The sequence below is a fragment of the Anoplopoma fimbria genome, chromosome 17, assembly GCF_027596085.1.
Source record: "Anoplopoma fimbria isolate UVic2021 breed Golden Eagle Sablefish chromosome 17, Afim_UVic_2022, whole genome shotgun sequence".
Classification (NCBI taxonomy): domain Eukaryota; kingdom Metazoa; phylum Chordata; class Actinopteri; order Perciformes; family Anoplopomatidae; genus Anoplopoma; species Anoplopoma fimbria.
In genome coordinates this window covers 1,407,501-1,435,448 of record NC_072465.1, presented here as the reverse complement: position 1 = coordinate 1,435,448, position 27,948 = coordinate 1,407,501, and the positions used below count along the sequence as shown (strand labels likewise).

At 42.7% G+C, this 27,948-nt stretch overlaps 1 protein-coding gene across 2 annotated transcripts in view; it reads right to left on the bottom strand.

Annotated features, from left to right (window-relative positions):
• Positions 1–1,218: 1,218 nt before the first annotated feature.
• Positions 1,219–27,948, bottom strand: part of LOC129105389 (forkhead box protein P4-like) — a 27,816-nt gene continuing 1,086 nt past the window's right edge. Inside the window, exons 2-14 of one of the 2 annotated variants that reach the window (XM_054616381.1) lie at positions 25,314–25,449; positions 22,450–22,651; positions 21,856–21,954; positions 20,396–20,494; positions 17,100–17,187; positions 15,877–15,960; positions 13,721–13,946; positions 13,043–13,119; positions 12,832–12,933; positions 9,000–9,121; positions 8,420–8,486; positions 7,116–7,285; positions 1,219–6,719 (exon numbers count right to left, since the gene is read on the bottom strand). In XM_054616381.1, the coding sequence (XP_054472356.1) occupies positions 6,572–6,719; positions 7,116–7,285; positions 8,420–8,486; positions 9,000–9,121; positions 12,832–12,933; positions 13,043–13,119; positions 13,721–13,946; positions 15,877–15,960; positions 17,100–17,187; positions 20,396–20,494; positions 21,856–21,954; positions 22,450–22,651; positions 25,314–25,407 (1,578 nt within the window). In that variant the 5' untranslated portion in view covers positions 25,408–25,449 and the 3' untranslated portion in view covers positions 1,219–6,571. Of the gene's footprint in view, positions 6,720–7,115; positions 7,286–8,419; positions 8,487–8,999; positions 9,122–12,831; positions 12,934–13,042; positions 13,120–13,720; positions 13,947–15,876; positions 15,961–17,099; positions 17,188–20,395; positions 20,495–21,855; positions 21,955–22,449; positions 22,652–25,313; positions 25,453–27,948 lie in introns of both variants that reach the window. The other variant, XM_054616380.1, reaches the window with a different exon arrangement.

Below are 27,948 nucleotides of genomic sequence, written 5' to 3'. Positions count from 1 at the left end.
TGCACCACAGGAATGATTTGATTTCTTAAAAGGCTATAAATGTTTATATATGTTTTTCTAAATAATGAATAAGAACTAAATTATGAGAATTTTTTAAATGAAAGATTACGACCGAAGCTATTTAAATTAGCAAATTATCATCTGTCCTCAAGACAACTCCATTCATAATAAACACTCCACCAGCAAACAAATCGAGACAGCGGTTGTAAAAAAGGAGATGACAGATTGTTGGATGAAACTCATAGAGTTCTTACAAGAAAATTATTTTTTTGTCACATTATTAATTACGATTTTATTAATTATGAGCTGAAAAATGTTAATTTACTCTACTCACCATTTGCAAGGCCCTCAACAACTTGGCTCCCCCAAACCTCTTCAACCTCCTCCACCATCAAGCCCCTCCTGATGCCAACCTCCTGCAAGTCTCTAGGACCGACCGCCGAACCTGTGATGACAGGGTGTTTTCAGTCGTATGGTCTGTGGAAATCATTAACAAACGACATCAAAAATGCCCCCGCATTGTCATCAAACCTACATCTTCAGACTTGCCCCCCCTGGTTTTTATTTCCTAGTCAACACAATTTTATACTAATCTTTTATTTTATTTCAATCCCACTTTTTATATCTGTATGAAAGAGTTAACTAATGTAAAGGGTCTTTGAGAAAATTGAAAAGCACTATATAAATCTGAGGTATTATTAATATCGTATAAAAAAAAACTGTTTAACTCAAATGAAAGTCTAGCACTAAACTTGTGCAACCATGATTTTAACATGGACATTTGGTGCAGCGTTATTCTTTCGGTGAAACAGAGAGATTTTCTAATAGTTTTACAATATGACTCAACAGGATGCTAAGATGAAATTTGCTAAAAACATTCAGCCTTCATTCAACGTTAACGACAGTTGCCTTGATTGGTTTGCCTTAATTATAGTGGTTAGAGACTGAAGGAGTGGAGCGTTTATAGGGCAAGTGGTCACAGTGAAAATGGGAGTAGCTGCAGTCTAAGGAGGTCAAATTTAGCAATAATCCATAAGAGAAAAGCAAAGATTAGAGTGAAGTCAGAAAAATGTATATCATTTTGTGATGCAGAAATATTTATTTTCTTCCTTCCTATTCACCATCTTGTAAGTCCTTTGGTGGTCCAACAAGTTGGGAATCGCTGCTTTATACCTCTGGAGAAGAAACAACAAGGACGCAGTGAAGGACAGTGTAATAAGTATTTTATTGCATTTTATAATGCCATTGTCAATAATTAGTACAGATTACATGCAACTAGACCTACTGTACAGTTTTTTATTGTCTGCATGGACAGACACAAGAAGATTCAGGTTACAAATACACAGATATATGTGTGTGTTTTTTATACAGCATGAAGGAAAGGGCAGTGACTGGCATTACATGGCTACCCGGGTGGAGGGTCAGAGGGCTGGGCTCCACTGTCTGTCTAAAGCCACCACCCAGTCCCTGTCCCCGCCTCTTCCTCGGGTCACACTTTCAAATAACAAGAAACAGAACAAAAACCAAAGGATAAAGAGAGGTAAACAGGTAAACTGAAACTAAGAAAACAATACAGAGAGTCACTGCTGAAAATGTACACACATTCCTTAGGTTTAACCAGAGGAGAGCTGAAGTGGTAGTTCCATCGGATTCTGGCTGTCTACTTGATAATACCGTCAGGCAATGCATCCACTTTGAGAGTCCCTTTCCCCTCACATGACACCTCAGAACTGTCCAATCACAAGTCAGGATTTGGGCTCCCTGTGTCCTTTGAGTCAGTCACCAGCCAATAGGATGCAGGCTGGTCCCACAACACCATTACATGGATGTAAGAGAGATAACAGCTACCAGTAAAGGTGATCGGTGAAGTCGATGGAGACTTTTGGAAGTAGCTTGGCTTTTGTTTGGTTAAGGTTGTGGCATTGGTTTGGTTGCAGTTTGGTTACAGTTCAGGAGTTTGGACTAAGCAAATGGTTGCTTTCAATGCCTTTGGTTGTCAGAGGATGAGCTGCATCTCTGAGAGCCATTCCACATTTTGGTATTGGGACTACATGAGGAGGAGTATCAAAAATGCAACAGTGTCGGGCTTTGATCTGCCTCTGTGGGACTGGGAGATGAGGTTTGTTACTGGTCACCACCAGCAAGGTGTGTGACTCAGTGACACCCCCATGGCGCCTGCAGATGATTGACAGCTCCGCGGGTCGGAGTTCAGCACAGGAATGACAGGGGTCAGGGGTCAGAGGGAGGGGTCACAGGGAGCTGGGACACATATTGGCACCTGAGAGGACCAACAGCAATATCTTTCTAGAGCTCCGCTGTTTTTTTTTTTGTTGGTTTTTTTTTAAAGCAAGAGAGGGGCTACATATTCTTACATTTTTTTCTCCTTTTCTTTTCAGAGGTTTTGGTCCTGTCTTTGAGAAAAAGTCCTTCTGAGGTATCAATACATAATGAAGTAACTTTTTAGTTTGTTTTCCATTTGTTTTTTTTCTTTCCTTAAAAATGCATAAATGCAGTACAGAGACAAAAAAGTATCAAAATAGACCTAGCTAAGATAAATATACAAACAGGTGTTACCTAAACCACTGATCTAACTTTTATTCTTTAACATTTTTTTAGAGATAATACACTTAAAAAAATCAGCGTCCCAGACGTTTTATGAAGAACTGAAAAATGGAAACAAACAAAAGAGGAAGAAAAAAACTAATAAACCGAGATACCTGCAGCACTTAATATGATAAATACATATACTTCAGCAATAGCAGTACAGTATAGGAATCAGAGCTGAAAGCTTTACAATAGCTAAACAGGTGCAGAAAAAAAAGAAGAGAAAAATTAAAAGGACAAAATGGGAAAGAATGCCCTGGAGAGATAAGTCAAGCATTAATATACAAGAATACATTGTGTTATGCCAAGCTGGACAAAGAACAGAAGTGTTACATGGCGACCTGTGAACAACCTACATCTTTATAAAACAGCTGTGTTTACAGGTGTACCTTAAAGCACAAGTCAGAGATCATCTATGTACTGTATGCAGCAGTTCCTCTTGGTTTGGATATTATTAGTAGTGATGAGTTTCATTACGTGTGTGTGTGTGTGTGTTAGTCCTCTCAGCGTCTCTGCGAGTGTTTTGGCGAGGTGAGTGCTGCTGTGTTGTGGTCTTTGGATATCTGGATGGTCAGAGCTTCCGCTGCACTAACCCATAGCCCTGCTTCTATCATATATGTGTGAGTGATGTTGCACTGATGTAGTCTGTCCATCATTAACCCCTACAACCAGCTCCATGCAACACCACATCACCATTAACGACCAGTTTCCCGTTGCCGTAGATCATGAATATGCACACGTACAGTCAGAGCACACAGTTGGGAGGCTAATCACATAGCTCAGTGCTAATAGGGTGCAGGAAACCTTTCATATATAGAGAGCACTTCACAACACACTTTGAGACGTAGAGAGTGCTTTAGATGTGGTTTAAGGAGAGGTAGTCATTTTGAATTCCATGGAAAGTGAAACATCTCTATGTTTTTGGGCTCAAGCAGATGTGTTAGGGAGTCCGGATCGCCAAATAACTTATTTTTTTGTCAGTAATACAGTAAGTGTAACAACAGTTTTGGCATTCCTTATTATCATCGAGGAAGAATGGAGGAAAAGAAAATATTTCAGAGAGTTCAGTCTCCCACTGGCTATGCGTTGAACTGTTTTGAAAAGGAGGTAGTGTTATTTTTGGTTTTTATCTTGTTTCAAGATGTCTGTCTGCCACTTTGTATTTTGTTAGAAATCAGTCTCTAATGTGACAGGAAACAGTCCTGTTTGAACACAAAGTCATCAGAAAGGTTCTTTCATTAAATAAGAAAAATCGTCTGAAGTGCAAGAGATAGTATGAAAATATGAACCCAACTTTCAATAACATGATGTCCCTTGGTTGTTTTCCTCTTACATTGGTATATTTTCTCTATTATTTTCAGTTGTTCCCTCTTTATTGTAATATATATGTTTTTGGAATAACTCCTCCCTGTCCAAAGATGTGACCTTTGAAACCACATTACAGTACACTTCCTCTTCCTGTCAATACTACATACAGACCAAGAGGGCGTGTTTGTTCCCTAGATTAAAAAACTCCAAATGTTACGACAGCACCAGAAAACATATCCTGTAAAGCGAAAAGTGGTCAAATGCCTCACGAGTGCCTCATTTTGAGGCCTGCTCATACAGCGGTAGGGCCAGTCCGAGGATTGTGTTTGAAACACAGTTTAGCCTGAGCGTGGGGGGAGACAGGGTTTCACCTCTAAGTGCTTTTTTTCTTTTCTCTTTCTTTTAGTTTTGTAGAGGAACTGTGCGAGGTTTGATAATACTAGTTTTTGGCCTCATACCAAATGTGAGTCATTCGTAACCGCTTATCATGTAAAAGCTTTGATGTCTCCAAATTCTAGTTGGCTTTACACACTTTGGTTTTTCGGAATGGTGTGCACTGTAAGTCATGTATAATTCCAACACAATAGTTATATGAATACAATAACAAGAATTCAAACTCCTGGTTTGTTGTCTTTTGGCCAATTCTTTAAGAAGAAAATAAAAAGGAAACTCAAAAAGGGCAAAATAAACTACAGGGTTTTTGGTTTTCTACATATTTCTTTGGTTACCTGTAACAAAAATAAAATGGGAATAAGCAGATAATAGATTAAAATAAATGTTAAATTTGGTATGGCACTGTAGAGAAAAGTAATGCTTTGATGCTCACGGAAAACAAACAAAAAAATAAATCTCACGTGCTATTCCTTTAACACAAACTCACACAGTGAATTGCAGATAGCTTCTACACAGTAACTATTACAACCATAGAGATTTGAATCTAAGCTGAGCAGAGTTGCCACATTTGGTGTCCCACTGAAAGAATTCCCCCTTATTTGTTAATCAATTTGGACACAGTTCCAGGCAGAACCTTTGTGGGATGAGGTATTCTCTGACTGCAGTAATAATATATATATTTTTAAAGCATTACTGATATTTCTCAACTAAATACACAACCAAAAAGAAAGTGAATGAGAAAGAATTAAAAACAAGGTTCAGCTGTTAAATAATCTGTATAGTCTGGATAATGGCAACTTTAAGTGCTATTTCCAAATTTTGCCTGCTACACTTGGGACAGAAAGGGAAAGGGGCAGGAGTGGGAGGGTCGGGTATCACAAGTTGGGACAATACTGCGCTTTCTCTTTTTTTTTTGCCAATACTCATTTGGAATGGTGTGAACAGCCAGAGTAAATCAAACAAGTTTACAATACAAAAACAAAAACAGCATCCTTAGAAAAGGTACGTCGAAACAGAACGCCACCGTGGAAATATTGATCCTCAAAAATAAACAATGATAATAACACCAAATTAAAAAAAGGAAATGACAAAAGCTACCACACTTTTTTTTTCTTGTTATATTCCATAATCATGAACAGTTTTTCTTTTTTAGTCACAATATTTCTGTAGACACTTCCACCCTCATTTCTCTCTGCTTCCCCTCTTTTCTTCTCGTTCTCAAAGTGTTCCAAGCTCATCGCTCCGTCCGCAGATGGAGGAGATGAGAAGGACAGCACCATATGGTCCTATTCCTGCAGTCTTTTTAGAGGTGGGGATGGGAAGGGGATGGAGGTGCTGTAGGAAAATGTCTTTTCACTCACTTGGAAGCAAAGAGTTTAAAAGATGTCCGTCATTAAGTGTCTTGCTGGGGGCAGAACTTTGGACAGGGACCAGGGCCACAGCCTAGCCGTGGGCTCACACACAGACTCTGAGACAGGAGCCTGCTCTGCAGAAGTGTTGGAGCACTGCTGAGCTATGAAAGCGCTCTTCCTTCTTTCCTTCCAACCTTCCTTCCTTCCCATCTTGAAGCCCGACAGTTTCATTTCAATCAAATCAAAGAAAATGAAAAAAGCAAGTGATTTACTCAAAGATGGGGAAGAAGGAGAGGTACACGTCTGCACAGCCCCTGGTGACTGCTCCAAATCTATATACACATGATCCTGTGTGTGTGTGTGTGTGTGTGTGTCTCTTTCTCTTTCGAACACACACACACCTGTGTGTCTTCTCAACTGATGAAACGGCTAGCCAGGCAGCCCGAGACAACAGCGAGGAGGGCGTAGGCAGAGTGGTCGGGCAAGGAGGAGAGTGTGTGTCCAAACCTCTAGGGGTCTCTACACAGAGGCTGATTTGACCAGGGAGGATGATGAGACACGGTTCTACAAGTGAATGAGTGTGAGTGTGTGTGTGTTTGTGTGTGTGTGCATTGAGTGGTGTTACACCTCTGAGTCAAGTGTTGGAAAAGGAAAACATGGAGGTAAAGCAGTGCTCCAGAGTTTTGTTTTTGCGTTTGAAAGTAACGGAGGTCATCTAACCCTGTTTGGAGTTTCTCAATGTTGTCCTTGGTTGCTTGCATTTTCTTAAAAAAAAAAAAAAAAAAAAACATTCTCTTTTTTTCTCTCTTTTCTTTTAAGTGTACTGAAGCTATCTTTTCCTCTTCACGCTGACGAGAGGGGTTCAGGGATTAATCTCGCTATGTCTCGTCCCTCTGGTCCGCCTGGGATCTGTCCTACTCCAGCTCCTCAGTGGGAAGATCCTCCTCCAGGTCACGCTCGTCGCTCGGCAATGGCATGTTGTGTGTGACGCCGGCCAGGAGAGAAATTGACCGACTGTCCTCCTCCAACTCAGTTGGCTCCTCCTTCACATGCACCTGGTGGCTGGAGGAGAGCGCAAAGAGCTGTTAGCAGGACGAGGGGAAGAGTTTTAGAGGAAGTTGCCAATAGCAGAACTTCTCATGCCGAATATTTTCTGACACGTTCAGAGTTAGTTCAAAATATAACAAGTGCCATCCAGATACTTTTGTTGTTGTAGTTGGTGAACATACAAAATATATGTCAGGGTCTGTGAGATGTTTAGATTGTCCAGTTATGTAAGATTCTCTCATGCTAAGCTAAACTGATTTCTAGTCAGCCATCTTCTATAAAGATGTTAATATTTGTATCAGCATCACCATCATGATAAAGATGCCTCTTTTAGTCTGATACACTGGCCCTTCACTTGTTGTTGTTGTTCTTCTTTTTTGAGCGTGCATGTGTGCGTGTCTCTATGCGTACCTGTACTGGTGAGGGCTGAGCGTGGGGCTGCAGCTGCCGTTGCTGTTGACCTGCTCCACAGTAGAGCTGACATCATCGTGGCCCACATGCAGCATGTTGAGGCTGGCCGCAGACGGCGTCATCATGGAAGGGCTGTTCAGCAGAGAAAGACTGCTCTCTGCCAGAGCCGCCTGCACACAAAAAAACACAGCGTTGTTTTAATAGAAGCTTCGTTAAATACACTTAAAAAGAAAAAAGTGATCTATCAAATTAGAAGAAGCTAAATGATAATGGCAGCAGGGTTTTCGTCCTCTACAACCAGATATGTTGAAACATCTAAATCTTACTTATTGACACTCTAAGGCTCACAGTGTGTTTGTAAGTTCCCACATAACTACATGTTAAACACAGTATAATAAATGGTCACAGCCACAATGAATGGTGGATAGTTTTTCTTGATGCACTGGTGAGAGCTCATCCATACGGAGCACATTTTAATCCATAACTTGCTAGTGAACTTGACAAACCACTAGGGGGCACTTACATACAGTGCTTTCCCACCATCATGGCTTGTGCTTATGCTTTTAAGTCATAAGTGCGTGTATGTTTACAGGACATTCTCAACAGGCATGTTAAGAGACACTGTGCCACAACCTCAATTTAGACACACATGCAAACGTGGCGAAACATCAATGTCTGCAGACGAGAAAACAAGTCAACCAACAGGGGCAGCTTCTGTCACAGCTCACATCCAGCTGTTTGTACATGAGGCAGGTTGGACACTAGCTGAGAGACTCACCCCATCTCCCCGCTCACATAGGAGCAAAAAAAAAAGAAAAACAGACAAAAGGAAGGGTATTCTCACTAGCTTATGAGATGGATTTTCTGGGACAGGAGATAATTTTATGCAGTAACCTTAATTGACAACTACTTGACGCTATAAATCATCTCAGTGGCAAAATTGCATTTGTGTGTGGGTTCGGTGTGTATGTCTGCGTAGGAGTGAAGAGATGGGTCGAGTGTGTGTTAACGTGTGTATGTGTGTGTGTGTGTGTGTGTGTGTGTGTGTGTGTGTGTGCGTGTGTGCAGAGTTGGCAAATGTGTGAGAGAGTGAGGTGGGAGGTGAGAGTGTGTGTTGATGTGGGAGGAGGGCGGTGGCGTGAACGTCGTTAGGGAATCTGCTAATTATAAGAGGGAATTGATATTAGTGCCCTTGATTGCGATTGGCTGCTACGTGTGCGTGTGTGTGTCTGTGTGTGTGAGTGTGTGAGTGAGTGATAGAGAGATAGATAGAGATAGAGAAATGGGGGAAGGAGAGGGCATACCTGGTAGCTGGCGTTTAGGGCTCCAAAGCCCATGCCTGAAATCATGTTTTTCACCAGAGTGGGACTTCTGCACACACACACACACACACAAAGAGAGAGGGGGGGTGAGAAACACAGGTTGAGCGCATATGTTCAAAGATCTGCCAAAGCACTTTGACAAATCTCACAAATATGTTTGTTACAAGTAGAAACATACACAGACTGTAAACAGATGCTAAAACACACACATATTAAAGTGTCTAATATCTGGCGTGCAGGTGTATGTGCGTGCGTGTGAGTGTAATTATCCCTGGTTTCTCTGGCGGTTGGAGAGAACATCTGTTTACATACGCTAACAAGGTTTTTTTCCTCTCCTGCATCTCACACAGCTGCTTACTAATGGAGTCGACAAACAGAGAAAACCCACACACACATATGCAGTAGAGTAAAGTGTGTACACGATAAGCCAGCAGCCCTTTTTTTTTTGCTGAGTTGGCCTCTTGGTAATAATAGAGGGTCCATTTAGGCAATCATAGTGCCAGCACCCATAAGCTCACACATCAACCCAAACTGCTCACCAAGAAAACAAATGTGCTCTTACCCGGTCATCTTTGGTGGTCTCCTCTTTTGGTATTCAACTTCATCCACGGTCCACACGGCCCCCTTCACGTTCTCAACGCGAACAAAACACTTGTGCAGACTCAGGTTGTGGCGCACAGCATTCTGGGAAGAGGGAGGGAGAGAAAAGAGGAAGAGCGTTAACATGACTAAAGACAAGTTAACAACTCCTTAGCATGGGAATTTATTTAAAGGTATTATGTTATATTTATTATTATTTATTATATTTGACTTAGTTTTCACATATTTCTTTTTATAGTGGCCCCTTCTTCCCTTTTCTGAAAGTCTGGCTTGTGGTGGTGAAAAACAACTGAAAACCGCTGTGCAAAGAATGCATGAATAAATTATAAAAGGCATTCTGATGTTTATCTGTAAAGTTATATATATATAAATATATATATTCTCTGATGTCTCCTGTTCATTTTGGGAAATTCAATGTCTTAAATAGTCTGAGCTACACATTTTAAATTGCCATGATATATTCCAGCATATCCTTGAAGAGAAACTCAACACCAGCTCAAATTGTTATTTTTGTTCCTTTACTTGAAGTTGTCACTTGGCTGGAGGTACAAACACTCACTCAGGGTGTGTTCAACACAAACAATGCTCCTAGCTTGGTGTTAAGATGCCTTTTAAATAGTGTGACCTGAGGGGCATCCCTTTATTTTTATGCACGCATACTGTAGCTCCATGTACAGTGCTAACACAGTGTAGCCGCTCTCTAGTAGCGTTATTTTATCTGAGACTTTTTCTAATCAGTCACCATCAGCACACACACACACACACACACACAGACACACACACATCCACAGGAGCTCAGACAGGCATGCAGGCAGGCAGGCAGGCACACCGCTATCTCCGTCTCACCCCCCCAGGGACAGGCCTCCCTTTTCATCTGCTATTTGTAGTTTGTTCATGCCCAATTTCATTACCAATTTTAATTCGTCTATAATTAAATCCTGCATATTCTCTCTGACACGTTGTTCTAAGCCGAGAGGGAGGGACAGGCCAGGCATGCATCACTCCTTGCCGTAATTACACACGCAGATACACACACACACACACACACACACACACACACACACACACACACACACACACACACACACACACACACACACAGAGACAAACACACACACACGTAATTACACAAGCCATAATCAGCGGAGGAACCCTTTCTCCCCCGCATCCCCTCAACCCCCGAGCCGTGATGCTAAGTTTTGTAAATGAGTCTGACCCCAATCTGCGCCCGCCACCCTGACAGTGCAAACACACACACAAACACACACACACATACGCACACCCACACACAGATACACAAACAGACTAGACACCACAGACAGCGGTGCTTTTGCAGTGCTATTTGCATTCGTCTCCGTGATGAAAGCCTAATTCTCCCAGTTAAAACATTAGCAGTCATTTACAGTGGGTCACAGCACATGTGCCACTCATCTCCCCTCCCTCTGGCAGAGAGAAAGGGGGGAGGGACGGGAGGCAGAATTTTGGAAAGAAAGGAAAAACAGTCACAAGACTAAATTTATTTTAAGGGTTACTAGAAGTGTGATTGTCTTCATATTGTAAATGTTTGAGCATCATGATCAGTCCGGTTGAGTGTCTGCTGCTGCCTGATGCATGCTGGGATAGGCTACTCCCATATTATCCTACATACTGTGTGTATATATATGTTAGCATGCAAGATGTTAAATAATTAAATTAATAAATATGCCTTTAATTTGTGATGACTATGCAACCAGATAAGTGTTGAATATTGGTGGATGAGGTATATATTATTATAAAAAATACAACAAAGAAGTCCCTCATCTAAAGTTTTACTTAAAAATGTGTATGTATTATTATCAAGATGTACTTAATGTATCTACAGTAAAAGTACTCACGATGCCCATGTGAGTTTTGCTATAATATATTATATCATTGGATAATTATTACTATACAATAAATGTTGTAGAGGGTCAAGTCAAGCTAATTTTAACAATTTCATATGCTGTTGGGCAGTTGAATTTATAATAATGTATCACATTTTATAAAATCGACAAAGAACTTATTTACTAAAGCTGTAAAATAGCTGCAGTGGAGTAAAAAGTATACTATTTAGATTCAAAATATAAAGAAGTTACTTAAATTTGTTACATTCCACAACTGGAAGTTCAAGTATCTAATATGAAGTCTTTATTGAATTGTCTATTCTTATTCTATTTGATTCTATTCCAATGTCTTTATATGTGGGGCCAGTTAACCCCAAAGGAGAGATTTATACTGAGTGCATCTGAAAAAAATGGGATACTGCTATTATGGTAAGTTAAACAGAAAATAAAACCTCTTCTTTAAGGCCTCCAACTCATCATGCAGCACCTTGAAATAACTCACCACTCATTTCTCCTCCTCTCTCCATCATCCCTTTCTTTTTCTCCCTCTCTCATCCTCATTCACTGTCTCCTTCGTTTCTATGATCAATGACTTCCACTCCCTGACACTGCTGCTCTCCTCATGAAATATAACGGCTTATTAAAGGACATACATCTCTACGGCCCTATTTGACTCACTGAGCTGCTATATAAATACATAAGGCCGTGCCGAGCTATATTTAAAGGTCTGCGAGGCCAACGGCACAGGAAGCAGACACCAGACATTAATAGTTAAAATTCATAAAAGTCAGATGAGGAGGTAAAGATATTCCTGGCTGCCCCATCTCTTAACCCGAACCCTGAACCCCCTCCATCCCTCCATCATCACCCTATCCCTCCCTCCTTGGTTTAGGGGCTATTAGAAAACGGACGGGGTCTCTCCTCACCCCTCCTCCCACTGCCTCTCCACCTCCTCCTTTGCTCATTCTCTCATTTTCCTTCTCCAGAGGAACTGACACTCAAATTAGTGTGAGGTTTCTGTAGAAATGGGTCAGCACCTACAATAGTGGGATCAGGCCAGGTGTGTGTGTGTGTGTGTGTGTGTGTGTGTGTGTGTGTGTGTGTGTGTGTGTGTGTGTGTGTGTGTGTGTGTGTGTGAGGGAGAGAGATGAGGAGGGCGAGGGAGAGAACTCAATGTGTGTGATCATGAGCAGCGTGTGTGTGTCAGCTTTTTATGTGCATCTCTGTAATGAGACTGTATAACGGCTAGATGTGGCTCTGCCGGGCTAAGTGGGGCCGACTCTCCATGTGCGAAGAGGGGGAGGCGAAGGAATTGTTCAGGGCTGAGAGAGTGAGGAAAGAGGAGAGAGTGAGAGCAGTAGGGAAGTGTCTCATAAAGGACAAAAAGAGACAATAACTGTCAAATCAGTCATATCTTTAAGAGCTGAGCAAAGTCGGCTTCAAAACTTATGTGTGCCCGTGTGTATGTGTTATTGTACTTGTATCATTTCAAGTGTAAGTGCTAAATATAGGCCTTCAAAGGGATTTTATGCAAAGTGAGGTCATTTGGCTAAATCCAAAGGTTTCAAATAACATTAAATCCTGCTCTGCAAATTCATTGTGGTCTCAGTCTGCTCTGGGTTGGGGGCTTCATCAGTGGGCACAGACCACAATAACTTTGCAGTCAATTAGATCAGCTTTTATCCAGTCAGTTGTTTTCCACATTTGAGTTTGAGTCAAAACATTTTTGCTTTGATTGAATCCGTTTTTAACAAGACAAAGCTGCGGTTGAAAATATATAATTTTTTTAAATCCTGGGCTGTTCACTTTCTCCATCTTCAGTCAGTTGAGTTGAGTTTTTACATTTAGAATTTGCCTTAGTGAGATCTAGCCAAAGGAATGTCCCAAGAGGGACGAAGTAAAAAGGAGAGTGTGAACATCGTAAGCTTTTACCTTCCATGTGGCTGTGTTTCTCCTGAAATAGGCAAACTTTCGTGTAAACCAGTTGTAGATCTCATTGAGAGTCAACTGTCTGTCTGGGGACTCCAGAATGGCCTGAGAACAGGGGGAGAGAAGACACAACGAGATTTAGAGGAGGAGAACACAGATCAGGAGAGAAGAGATGGTGCAACTGGATCATTAGAATTGTAAAAGGCAGACTTACATGACGTATAAGAGAGGCGTAGGTAAAGGGAGGCCTGACATCAGCGTTCTTGTAGAACTCACAGTTCTGAGCCAGCTCTGAAAAAAGAGGCATGAAAATGTAAAATAACTGTTGTGTGTTGTAAAATGTATTACAAAAAGAATGGAAAACTCAAAACTAGTAGTGTTTATCTAAATGTTGGATATTCTCTATTCGAGTATTAAGCACACAATAATGGAAAGATATGGTGAGCACAGCTTTGTAAGGCTGCTACATTTTGTTTTACTAATATTCTTCTTTAAAAGCCAATCATATGTTCCTTACTTTTTTACCATTTAAAGGCTTGTGAATGTGAATGAATGTGACTTAATTCTAAGCCACACATACTAAAAATATATTGCTTCGATACCTGGAATTAAAAATAAAATTTTCTATTGAAAGAAAGCCAAGAGATGGCGGCTCTTTCAACCATGAATGAAAGTGAATTCTGAGGCTATATTTCGTAGTTCTTGCAGGGAAAGTTGTGGAAGAATAGCACATGAAAACAGGAAGAGCTACTGTAAGAAAAAACTAGGGCAGTCATCTACACTGGATCAAACAACAAATACAATTTGAGTCAATTATAAATGAATACTTAGATAATGCGTAATAATAATAAAATAAAAAGGCAGGCACTGAGCGACGTATGTTTCAGTCTACCTGAGGCGATGGGGGTGCAGTACTTGTCGGAGTTCCGCCGACGTATGGGCCCAACGCCGTGCGTGTGGGAGTGGGAGTGTGAGTGCAGGCTGGAGGAGCTGATGACTGAGGGACCCTGGCGCATTGGGGTGATGGGGGTGGCAGCTGAGGTGGGGGGATGAGGAAGACCCTCTGGGTAGAGATCGCTGTCCCGCTTTAACAGAGAGCCACTGGAAGCCAGGTTCAGCTAAAGAGACACACACACAGGGATACATGACAGTGATTAATTCCATCCCATCAAACTTACTTTACCTTGGTGTAATAGTATCTAATGATGTCTATTGTGTGAATCTATTCATAAACAGGTGAGAAACTTTACTTTGGAAATAAAAACAGATTACTTAAACTGGGCTTATCTCTTATTAGTATAGAAAATAATAGTTTCTCTACTGAGGGTGGAGAATTGATTTAGTGCTGGGATTTACTAAATGGTTAATACTTCTTTCATGTTAACTTTAGGGCGTCAACATGTTCTAACTGAGTGCGCTGCTGTTTAAAGAGAAGCATCATCTCTCTTTTATCTCTCCATTGATATCACTGTATTAGACAATACTTGTGTTTCATAAACATAAAGTCTCTTCCAGGAAAGAGTCTCTTAAATTGTTTGTCTAAAAGTTGTAACTCAGTAAAGTTAGGGCGCAACATTTAGAACCCCCAACACTCCCTATAAATGTGTGCCCCTACAATTTACCAAATGCATTCCTGCACAGAACCACACACACTCAAACACACACACTGAACATGCACATATACTGCATTTATACACACAGCGCTGGGTGCAATTAACCCTGCGTTTACAAATACAAAACCACAAGACAGCATGTTTGTAAGAAGGGAACACACACATGCACTCTGCGGTGGCCAAGTCTTCACGGACCAATACGGCCCAATTAGGCAGAGCCTTGCACAAATAAAAAAACACACACACACACTCACATCCATAACACACAGAACCAGTACTCCCAGTCTCTCTGGGACAGCGGTTGCAGGGCTGCTAGTTTAGGACTAATTAAAACCAGTGTGTGTGTGTGTGTGTGTGTTGTCTAAATGTATGTAAAATGTGTGATTCGCCTTCTCTTTCCTCTGCCCCCTCTCTAGCATTTAAGTAAACTGTAGGGGGCGGGGCTGTTTAACAGGTACTTCATTAACGCTGCAACCCTGCCACATCACCACGGCAACAGTCGAACCCTGTTAATTGAGGCCAAGCTTTGTTTCCATTCCTGACGCTCCTCCCCCGCCCCTCCTCCTCCAATCCCTGACCCCGAGGCTCGTCTCCGGTGGTGACAGAACACGCCTCTTCCTGATTTCCCATTAGATGTTAATAGCAGCTGATCCCCCAGCGATCAACGCATCATCCAGACACACGAGAACACACAAACACACAGCCACTCGGCTGCACCCATTTATATCCCCTCAAATTAAGACACTCTACCTCTAATTGACAATTAATTTCAACATCTTCATATTTTAATAAGACTCCTCGTCAATCTGAATAATGAAATATTCATTAGATACCTAATCACAACCTCACCAACCAGTGTGGACACACTCACACAGACACATACACACACATCACGTCAAAATTGTTAACCCCCTTTAGTGGGAACACACTGAAAACACTGTGAGAGACCCGTTTGTCTCTCTCTCTCTCTCTCTCTCTCTCTCTCTCTCTCTCTCTCTCTCCGAAAAGCTAAAAAATTACAATCTTCAAAAGCTGAATGAATACTCGGACACACTTTGAATATATGAATTTATGACTTCATCTTTGGAATAAGAACATTAGGACGTTTTCTGGGAAATGAAATGCACGGTATCATGACAAGTTCAAGACAGCAAAAGAGAGACAGAAGGAAACAAGAAAGACAGAGGGAAGTATTGAAAAGAATACAGACAAAAAAGTAGTCCCTATGACTTCTAAATAACACATTAACCCTCACTGGTCAATAGGGGGCGTAGATACCAAGCTAGACAGTAACAGAGGAACTTGAAATCCCAAGAAGGTTTAAGGATAGTGAAACTGTTCAATAAAGAGGAGTTTGTAGGTGAATAATAGGTAAGAGAGGTGAGAGGGTAGAAGAAAATGTAATCTGGGTTTCGGGGTGCCAGTGTGTACTCACAGGTTGGTTATAAGGCTTTGGCTCTGAGGGGCGCATGTGCAGGTGGGTCATCATGGCCTGGAGTCGCTCGCTCTCTTTCGCCAGCTGTGAAACACACAAGAAGGGTTATCGCCCTGAAAAACACTTTACCTCATTTCACAGCGCTTAGATTGATATAATGCGGTATTGACACTGAATTACAATTACAATTACACCTCAGGCAGAGGGATGAATATGAAAGTCAGCCACCTCAGCACCCGGAGCTCTCTCATACGCTTACACTTGCCTGCAGACACACTCGTCCCCGTTTGACATTGTTAACTGTGGTTTAATGGGCGCTGCTACAGCCTGTGGAAATGCTGCATCCTGCGTGTTTGTGCATGAGTGCAGGCGTACACACGTGTAGCCTCCAGAAACAACGGATCTACTCTATGATAGATAGCGCCATTAACACACTCACACACTGTAGAGATGTGCAAATATGAGACATTTACACAGTGACTGTGCTGATGTAGGGTAGAGTGGCGGGTTGCCGGTGGACTGCTGAGGGATGAAGTGACATGTCAGAGAGACGGCCGTCCTGATGTGATGTGACACCAGCTGCCTCTCTGTCACTTTGCGTTCCCTGGCGGTGGCTTCAGGGGCTCAGCTAAACGCTGTTTACCACCACCGCCAAACACAATGCCAACCCTAATGCTGGACAGCACACACACACACACACACACACACAGACACAAACGCAGTGATGTGAACGGCTCATTCTGAAGTGTTTCGGAAACTATGTCAAGACGTGAGTGAAGAGGCAGCCTTTGTATTTTCACTTTTCTTACGTACAGCATTTCACTTCTTGTATAGTCTTGGTATTTTGCTTTTGCTGGAGCATTCAGATGTTTCAAGAGCATTGCGTGTATGAACCACTTTGAGAACAACAGAGGCCATGCAGCCTGGTCCTCTGCTTTCTAGCTCATGTCTGTCTCTCTCTCTCTCTCTCTCTCTCTCTCTCTCTCTCTCTCCCTCCTCCCCTCTCAGCCCCGCTCTCTCCGGTGCTGGTGACCAGAGCAGCTTTATAATTGGAGCAGCGATGGCAGCTTCCCTGCCGACTGCTCCTTTTAAATTACAAGCTCCACTGCTCTCCATAAACTCTGCCCTGCTCTCAGACACGTTACTGCCACTGAATGGTTCAAACAGTCTTCGTGACTTTGTTTGTGAACGGATGAAAATTAAGTGTGGTGTATGTGTCTCACCTGAATCTCCAGCTGCTGAACCACCTGCATCTGGACTCGGCACTGAGCAGTGCTGCGGTCATCGAGGGCGTGCTCATTGTTCAAGTGCCTAGAAGTGAGGAGTAAATGCAAGAGTGTAAATTTATATCTACAAATAAAAAAAAGTTCAAAGCACTGATAGTTCCAACTCAACGATCATTTCCGAGCTTCAACAGAATCCTTGTTAAATCAATTCACAGGCCCTGAATAATGAAGTAACAAAACCCAGCTCTTTTAGTTGTGAGCTGTTTCAGCGCTGTAAAATCAAATCATAATCTTGGAGGTTTATTATGTCTAGAGAAGAACGCAGCAGCTGTTTTTTGTGTGTGTATACTTCATTGGTGCTCAGTGAGCCATGATCCAAGACAACCACCTGGATATGAGCTCATGTGTTATCGCACAAAGCCTTATCTTAAGACTTTCTGTTAGCTCAACTCCACTTCACTTATTAACACTGTTGCGTGTGTGTCTCTGTGTGTGTGTGTGTGTGTGTGTGTGTGTGTGTGTGTGTGTGTGTGTGTGTGTGTGTGTGTGTGTGTGTGTGAATGGTGGCGCTGTTTGTTTCCTCCAATGTGGGAGGACCCGGGACCTTCTGATCTTTCCCAGCCCAATCCCCCCTGTCTCCCTTCCTCCATCCCTTTCTCTCTGCTCTGTCATCACCAAGGTTATTCACAGGTTGCTGCTGCCTGCTCTGTGTGTGTGTGTGTGTGTGTGTGTGTGTGTGTGTGTGTGTGTGTGTGTGTGTGTGTGTGTGTGTGTGTGTGTGTGTGTGTGTGTGTTTGTTGAGTATGTGTGCTCGTTATTTGCTGGTGTATCAGGGTGAGTTATATCCTGTGGTGCTAAATTATAATCCAAGTAATCTTCACCCCTCCGACTTGTTTATTGTGAAATTCTTAATAGTAGCTGTGTGTGTGTGTGTGTGGTGTATTTAAGTGTGTGTGTGTCTTTAACAAAGCAGAAAGTTAGGAAATATCAGGCGAAGACTTGAAATGAAACAAAAACAATGATGTCATGGCATGGCTAATCCTGTCAGATAGACGGCTCAACACAAGTGCACGATAATAATAACAAAAACATGATCTCACCCCTCTCTCTCTTTCTTTCTTTCACTCTCTGTAAAGCTCTCTCACCCTCGCTCACACGTCTGTCCACCTACCCCTTCCCACTCGTCTTCTCCCGCAACTCCCCAAATGCCCATGATTCACACTCATTCCAACCAGATCTGCTCCCCTAAAACCCTCCCCTCTCTCTATAGCCGGGCCATAAACAGTAGCAGGTTTTTTTTTCGATGTGTCCCGACAATGAGTCTCTGTTTACTCCTCTGAGTGCTGGCAGACAAGGCTTTAACCCACATTACACCCAGCTCCACCGACCACAGCCAGAGTATTATACCAGAGGACGGGAAGGGAGGGGAGGTGGGACGAGAGGAGAGGAGAGGAGAGGAGAGGAGAGGAGAGAAGAAAGGCCTGAAATAGTGGAGTGTCTCCCTCCTCTGTTCTTCTGCTCTACCCTTTTTCCCTCCTGGGGCGATGACTAAGGCAGGCTGGAAGGGAGCGCGCTGTCGGACTGACGGCATTATCTGTCACTGCCTCTATCTTTTTTCCATCTGCTCTCTCTTACTCACACACACACACACACACACGCACACACACACACACACACACACACACACACACACACACACACACACACTCTTTCACTTTATCTCTCTTTCTCCTCCGCCCCGGGGCTACGTGAAATGAGACACCAAACAACAGCTTTCCTCTCCAAACTTTCCCAGCCTGCGTGCACGCTTTGATCTGACTGTCCGATGGCATCACAATCACCACGCACACGTCTGTGACTATATGTGTGTGTGTGAGTACATATTTCATCACTGCGGCTTATTAATATCTCCATAGCTGAAACAGCTAAGAGTTCCCCACCGATAATGAGAGTGTGAGTTTGTTTAGGGCTTCATTAAGAAGCGTATGAAGCCTTCATTAGCAGCCGTAGTGCCACAGGGAAGTCCGTTGTACTTTGTGTGACAGAGGAGGAGATGGCAGAATGTCAAAGCCAGCGACTGCACTGACATCCCCCAGTGACTCTAAACTGGCAAGTAGCATGATGGTAGCAGAGTGGGAATGAGTGTCTTTACTTTTGTTGTGGAAACAAAAAGATGTGCATGCGGATGAGCTAATTAGGAGTAATTTTTCTATTCAAACACAGAAACAATGTGTCTGATCCTTCAGAGGAAACGCATACAAAACACAAACAAACACAGAGACAAAAAACAAAAACACCAACCAAATGAAGGAAAGACTGTGTGACGAATACTAACACAGGAACAAAGAGGAAGAGGATAGTGTTTTAGGAGCCCAAAGAATTCCTCGATAAACAGAGAATTTACACACATGTTGAGTTTATTTGTGTACCAGGGTGTGTGTGTATGTGTAATAAAAGTGCCTCAGAGCAAATGTGATGAAACTGAATGCAACTGATGAATTAGTGAGCCAATGCAAAACGCGACTGATGTACATGACTGACACTCCACATTTAGCACAAACTATAGCTTCACTTTCCTCTGCTTCATCTTTTCCGCATGCTTTATCTATTTTCTACAATGGTACTAGGGACTTCCTTTGTTGAGCCTTTTTAAAAACAGGTGTGTCAGTTACCAATTAGTGATGAAATTTGAGTAATTTTCTAATTTGGTCCAGGTTTGTGATAAAAAAGAGAATATTTTTTGTTTGCAGCCAAGACACTTAATAAAGTACTTGGAAAAAAGTCTGAGAAGAAGTCTGGAAATATTGTCCTTCTCCAATGCAACTATAGACCAAGAGACCTTAAAGACCAAATGGTTTGAAAAATACGTTTTTAAGGTGTAATACTGTGTTCATTTTTCATTTGTCTCTTGGTTTATGTTAAAAATATGTAAAAAAATCATTATCAGAGTATTTGTACATCATGATTACATCCTTGTCTGTTCTCTTCTGTAAAGGGTTTCAAATGTAAATGACTCATTCTGCACTCAGGGGCGTTTACAGAAACTCATCTAATCAAATTACTCTTTGGGCTTTCTAGCAACCCACACCTGTCATATAAAAGCCCACTTCACCGTTTGTGGGTCGCATGTAGCAAACAGAGCAATATGGAGAGGGACGGGAAGAGATGTGTGTTTGGTTATCAGTGGGCAAAAAACTTTGTTTTCATTTCCAAAACAATGTAGCTGAGGTCTTATTAAAGTTTGCAGTTTTTCAACTGACTCTGTGTCACTGCCCTTCTGGGTGGTTACTTACTTGATGAACTGTCCCATGTCCTCACACAGTGCTTCACAGCCAGGCCACTTGCACTCTCCATGGCCGTAGAGAGGATGGGAGCCGGCATGCTCCTCATGACTGTAGGGCGGGATAGACACAAAAAAAGAGTGAGATAATAACACAGATGCGACATTGTTCATATGTTATGTACATGAAATGTACAGCATATAAAATAAATTACTTTCTCATAATGAGAAGCAAAGCCTTAATATTCTACACTCTCACAAGCAAATGCAAAAACTAACTGTATCAGCAGAGGCATCAATAGAGCCATCTGAGTCTGGTTAGCAGTCATTAGCTTGTGCAGTTCACGAAGCCAAGTGCAGAGAGAGGAGGATAGAGCAGAGTGGGGTCAGTTACAGAAGCCAGGCAAATACGGGAATTGGTCCAGCAACCTCAGAGGCACATTCTTAAGTCCATGACCTGTCTCTTTGTGTCCTTGGCGTATGTGTCGTGCACGTGTTAGTGTGTGTTCTTATGTTTCAGGAGCTGACACAGAGTCGGCACAGGACCAACCAGCCATGACTGATTGGCGGCGGCTGCCGTCATGTGCTGGTTGTTCTTTTGTGGTGAGCTTACGTGTGTGCACGTGTGTGTTTGTGAGTGTGCATCTGTGCACATTTATAAGAGTTTGTATGTGTGTGTAGCAATGAAAAACTGGGCCAGGTTTGGTTTGGGCTCAGGGTAAAATAACTGTGACCGTACATGCATGTGTTTGTGTGTGTTGTGTGTGTGTGTGTGTGTGTGTGTGTGTGTGTGTGTGTGTGTGTGTGTGTGTGTGGCAGGTCCAGTAGCAGATGTGGTTCAGACCTGGACCTTCGCCGGCGACTGCTGTCTCCACATATATTTACATGACTGTGTGTGTGTGTGTGTGTGCGTGCGTGTGCGTGTGGGGACTGGGATGGGGATTCTCCCAAATCAACATCAGAAGGTTGTCTAACAAAAACCATTTGTCTCGCAGATGGAAACATGTCTCTCTCCCTCTCCCTTCGCCTTTTCGCCTCTTCCTGGTCATATGTGCTGGCTGAGGTTGGAGCTCGTGTGCATACGTGTGTAAGTTGTGTGCGTGTGCGTGTGTGTGTTCGTGTGTGTGCTGGCTGTGGTTGAGTCAACTCAGAAGCAGCTCAGACAGCAGACATGACAAACTGCTGGCAACCACATTCTCCTCCACATCAGCCGTGCATTAGCTTAGCAGGCTAACACACTAATGCTAGCCTCTGTGTGTCTCCTAAAGCGAACTCTGTAGCTATAGTATGAAAGTGTGAGATATATTTAGATCAGCTAATAGAAGCTCTTTTAATTGCTACTTGCACAACCACACTGACCTCCCCTCTTAAATGAGTTAAGAGGTTAATTCCCCTGAAGCAAACACTGAGTGACACTGCAGACATCCCTCCAGTAGTGTGTCTTTCTTGTTTGTGTGTGTATGTGCTACTCACTGGCTGCTGGGGGGTTGGCCGCCTTTGGGGTAAAGGGGGACATGGTCATCTCCGCTGTCTGACTTGCTGAAGCTGGATATCCATTCAAACAGTCTGGCCCTTAAAGACAAAGACGAGACAATGAGCATCCACCAAATCCATGAGACAACACAGCCCTCATACGTGCGGTACAAATACTCCATAAAAAACATTCATCCCAAAATGTAAACACTTTAGCAAGGAATTTATGTCCGCAGCAATTTCTACTTCGACTAACAAATAATTCCCCAGATGGCCTGCATCCACCATCCTCTCCTCGATACTACACTTGCATGTGGTTGACAGCATACTGGCAGAACATTCTGAACCGAACACACCTCCTATCAAATGAGCTGAGAGACGTTTACACCCTGGTGATGTGTGATATGCTGCATGAGCAGGTGTTGTGTTTACGTGCGTAGGAATGGCTTAAAGCTAAAAACAGCTTAAAGCTAAAAATGAAATGCCAGAAAGTGACATGGCAGGAGTGTGTGAGTTACAAAGATTGCAGGTCATACATCGGACAGATGTTTTACGATGTCTTAAGTATTGCCGACATACTGGGCTTCACTGTACCTGTCTCTCTTTGGGGTGTGGCTCTGTCCGTTGATCAGGCTGTGCAGTGGGATGTGAGCGCTGGCTGCTTTTTGGAAGGCTGAGGTAGAATTGGAGCTGTTGGTGCTCAAGTCCAGGCCCTCGGCCTGTTTCAGGGCCTCCTCGCTGCTCTGCACCCCCGACACCTCCTTCCACAGCTGTTGGAGGTCTGACGGACACATCGCTGCAGAGAAGGGACGCACAGCATTTAATTTAAGTCATGCTAATCTAATTTAAACATGAAGAAATGTCAAACAATAACACAATAAAACCCACCTACAGACAAACTGTTAATACACTTATATTACAGAGAGCTACGAAATATTATAAACACGTATGCAACTATCACAGTCCCCCTTGGAATGGTTAAAGAGGAAAATAGGAGAAACTAAAACAGAGGTGAATTTCTGCATGTTTTTGTTTTATTTCCAGATATCCACTATTCCTAAACTATTTCTTAATCTGTTGGCAATTGCTACTGTCTACCAGCCCCACTGCTGCTGTCACTACCACTATTTGTCTGAACAGGGTGGGTGCACACTTTGAGTTCTTTCTAGTCGCAGCTTTGTTATTTCTGCTCCAATTTCAGTGAGAGAGACGCCTAAAATGCCACAGCCTACTCCAATGGATCTTACTGTGCACGTATGCAGCCACACATACACACATCTGCACACACACACACACACACACACACACACACATGCACAGACCTCGCAGCAATCCAAATATTATGTCTGCTTTGTCTGCATTCTTCTGTGGTCCCGCCAAAACAAAAGTTCTCACTCTGGAGGAATGAGAAAGTGTGTGCATAGATTTCTTTACATGTGAATTTGTGTGTGTGTGTATTATCCAAGTAACCTGACTGATCTGTGGACAGGCCCAGGGAGTGAAAGTGTAAAGTAGTAATTACTAAAATAATAAAGTAGAAATCAAAAATACAGGAAAAAATATTACTGTTTACTGATAATGATTGCAAAGCAAGCAAAACTCAAACTTTAATTAGCCGAGATTTGTAAAAAAAGAAAATCCTGACTTTGTGTACATTCAAGTGAATGTATGTACTCACTATTTCCCCCGCCTAGTGTTAACACATACAAAGTATTTGCTTTTGCTAACTGTTAAACGTACACAGCCACATCTGGCTGCTAGGGTCATATTTCTTTCACATTGATGTCTGTAGACATGAGACATGCTAGGAAGTAGCCTCAAGTTACTAAGAAGGTGGGGTCTAACAGGATGAAGTCAAATCTAATGGATTTTTTTATATGCGAGTGAAGAAAGTGCTGAAACACACTCTCAATGATTGGTCTGTGCTTAGAAAAAAGCAGTTTGATTTCTCAAACAAAGTGGTTAAGTGCTCTCTCCGGTTTTTTGTTGCCATGAACTTAGTAGGTTGGCAGTCATGAGATTCTACACGGTGCCTCCATCTTACTGCAGTAAGAGAAATAAACAAAAACCACCCCCCTCACCAACTACCCACCGGACACAACGGCCCATTGAGGGGGGGCAATAATGTGTGCAGTTGTGTGTGTAGGTGCAAGTGTTTATGCCTGTGTGTTTGTGTGTTTGTGTGGCATGGCTGGTCAGAGGAATGCTCTGGCTCACGCCTGGCTGAGCCGTCACAATGGACCGGCTCTTTCACACTGCAGGGAAATTCCACTCTGATACGGAGGGAGAGAGAGAGAGAGAAAAGGAAGGAGATGGCGAAGCCAAATGTTTGCAACTGTCTAAAAAACAACACTCTTTAATGCAAAACTGTGGCCTCAGTCTTTTTTATTTGTTATCAGTTTGTATCTCACTCTCTCTGTGAACTGGTAATTCCACTTACCCTCCGGTGGATACACACACACACCCTCCCTCCTAGCACATAAACACACACATATAAAAATCACACTTTAGTTTTTGTGCTATGCTTAAGAGTTGTATTAGGCTAATGTTAAATTAACTTTTTGGAAAATGTAATTGATTTGATCGAGTTTATGTTTTCAGATTCAGATTACAGAGCGACTATGAGAGTGTGAACTCTTGTGTGTGAGTGCACGTGACTCGGCATGAGAGAAAGAGAGAGATCAGACAGACAGACGGAGGGAAGGAAACTGCTCTGTTTGGTCTACTCAGTCAGCGCTTTAGCAATGTTACGGCCACTTTAGAGCCCCTAAAGCATTCTCTGTGTGTGAGGTAGTGTGTGTGGGTCTGCATTAGACATTACTGTGTACAGACAAAAGTGGACAAAGACACACACATATACACACACTTATGTTCAATAAGGGCAGGCCAGTCAACAGTCAACATTTATAGTTCTAAAACCATGCTGACAAAATGAAGGGACTGTGGGAGAAGTTACATATAGGAACAAAAAATCTGGTGGGAAAAGCAATAGCAAAACGATGATGTTCTTGTGTCTGGCTAATCTCAAGTACACACACACACACACAAGTTTACACACACACTCTCGCAACCACATGCACACACCTCCAAGCAGGGGGCTTAGTGGCATATTTTACTTATTATCCAAATGAGTACCTTCCACAAACCCACCAATCAGGTTTCCTTTTATCTTTTATTGGCTGATTAACTTAACAGGCTTCACATGCGGAATTGGGTACAGGCCTCTGTGTGTGTGTGTGTGTGTGTGTGTGTGTGCGTGCGCTCAGTTATGACCATGTGTGTATGCATGTTTGTCAGGATGTGTCTGTGTGCCTGAGTTTTGCATGATTAGGGTTGTTTTCTGTGTGTGAATGTGTATGTGTGTGTGTGTGTGTGTGTGTGTGTGTGTGTGTGTGTGTGTGTGTGTGTGTGTGTGTGTGTGTGTGTGTGTGTGTGTGTGTATGTGCATGTGCATGTACCTTGCTGCAGAGACTGCATGGCGGCGGTGGGCTGCATTGGGACCAGGCCTTGTCTCTGGAGGTTGAGGATGTGCTGCTGCTGAAGCTGCTGCATCTGGATCAGCTGCTGCTGGAAGGCCAACTGCTTACTGCCCAACTGCTGCGGACCATGAGACAGAGGTTAGAAAACATTTTCAAGTTATGTATTACTTGCATAGTACCTTCAAGCAAATGTATTTGTTTAACTCTTCTTACTGATTCTATTGAATCTTTTAATTATGAAATGATTTATTTTAATTCGGATATATATTTATAATATTTAATTAATTTAATTTAAATAAGGCACCCACTGGTCCTTTTTCAGATATAAACCAACTTATGTATTTGTCCAAAATGTTTATTAATAAGCCCTCTGCACATTTTGGCACAAAAATATGCAAAAACAAACCATGAAAGAAAACCTGCAGATATCTGCTTGCACCCATTAAAAACTCTGACTAGACTAAAATGTTGTGAAAGTGTCACATTTGTTAATTGTAGTTTTGAACTAAATGCCAGATTTAGACAGCTGCCCTTGATTTTCTCTTTTCTCTTTTACATCTAAAAGGAAGCCCTTCCCTGTTCTGTTATTATGATTTCAATTGGTCTGCTTGTCCCATTACATCATCAGTCTCAACAAATTCAAGTATAAAGTCAACTAACACCATATAAAATAAATAAAAAGTCCTGTATTAAAAGGGAGAAAAGCCCAGAGCCAAGCTGTGAGGACCCAGAGGATGAAGAGAAGGAGGGAGGTTGAAGGGAGAGTGGGAGAGACTACATGGCGCGTGGCGATAATGTCGGTGTGTGTTACGGTGATAAATGTCCCCTTTCCTGCCCTCCCAGTCTGGGCCAAACCTAGCCTGTGCTGCGCTGTTTGAAGTCCCCCCCCGACCAACCCCCGAGAGAGATGGACTTTATCTCTTAGAGATAACTAGTGGAGGGGAAAAATAAATAAATACAACTTGAGGAACTGCTCATTGTGTGTGCATGTGTGTGTGTGTGTGTGTGTGTGTGTGTGTGTGTGTGTGTGTGTGTGTGTGTGTGTGTGTAAGTGAGAGAGAGTGGCAGCCTGGAACTCTTTGAACAGAGAGGATCTCACAGGAAGGGCAGATAGGTCACTTCCTTTCAGACTAGGTGCCTGGGGAGAAGAAGCGTGATGGCAGTGTGTTTGTGTGTGAGAGTTAAGGAGAGTTGTGTCTGTTAGGGAGGTGTGAGGGGTGCAGAGGAGGAAGTACAACAACCATTCTTTACAAAAGAAAAACAGAGGTGAAGAGAAGGGGGAATGCACATTTTCCCAACATTTGTTCAGGGCACCCAGAATTTCATGTACTCCCTTGACCATTGCAAACGTTGTCAAAGGCAAGCAACGTTGTAGTCAAAGACACAATCTGTGTCATGCTTACATGATTCAGTTCTTTGAAGTGAACGGCCAAATTCTCATTTGTTGCAATAAACGGTCTATCATGATCAGAATGTCCTGACTGAACCGTTTCCTCCCGTCTTGTTCTTTTTTCTTTTCCCTCTCTTTCCAGCCCTCTTGCCCCTCCTTTTCTACTTGTCTGTCCATTTTATATCTTCCACCCCCCTCCCCTCTGTCTCTCATTCCCTCCTGAGATATGGCTACGGTTCTTTAAAACACACATTGTGTGTGTGTGTGTGTGTGTGTGTGTGTGTGTGTGTGTGTGTGTGTGTGTGTGTGTGTGTGTGCCTGTGTTCTGTTTACATTAGCTGTGGCTGAGTGGCCAAAGCTAGCGCAGTAACAGGCTGTCAATGTGATTTATGAGCACATCACACACTGTCTGAGCCTGCCAGTCACACGGATCCACACACACACACACACACACACACACACACACACACACACACACACACACACACACACACACACACACACACTCACATATAGAAGGACACTTGCAGACAGACACACACATCTCTTGTGGTGGTCAGAGTCACTTCATTAAGCTGACTCCTGACCAGTCCCAAATGCACCGGCAACACACACAAACACTGACTCAACATACACATACATACTCTTTCCTTCAATGCATCACTTCCACACAGACAAGAAAGTGAAGAAGAATTGCAGAAAAGAAGGGAAAGGGCAAAGATTCACAGCCACTCGAGCACAAACGGCGAAGAGAGATTTTCTGTTTCATTCTCCTTCCTTCCTCCTATGTCTTCTTTGTCTCTTCCTGTTCTCTTGTTTTCTGGGTGTGTTTAAGGCCTGCTGGAATCTAAAGTTGGTTAAAAATCCTCATCCACAACTGCTCTGCCTGACACTACGCTGACCAGCAGTTTAAAGCTCAATAGGCAATATTCTAAGCTGATTGTTGGTTATCTTGCACTGTAGGAAAAACTTACAAACAGTACAAACCTTCCATTAATGAAACACACCCCCTGCCTCAATATCTGACAGCACCTGCTTGACCAGGAGAGATACGAGAGGCGACTAGAAAGGTGGTTTTAGTTTTGATTGAGGGCTCGCTGCGACTGAAAAACACCGAATGCAGGAAATGGCCTTAGTCATATCAGCTGTATGCAGCTCGGTGGGGAGGCATATTCCCTCAAGTGTATGTATTTGTGCAGTGAACCGTCGCACATCAAGCCTCTC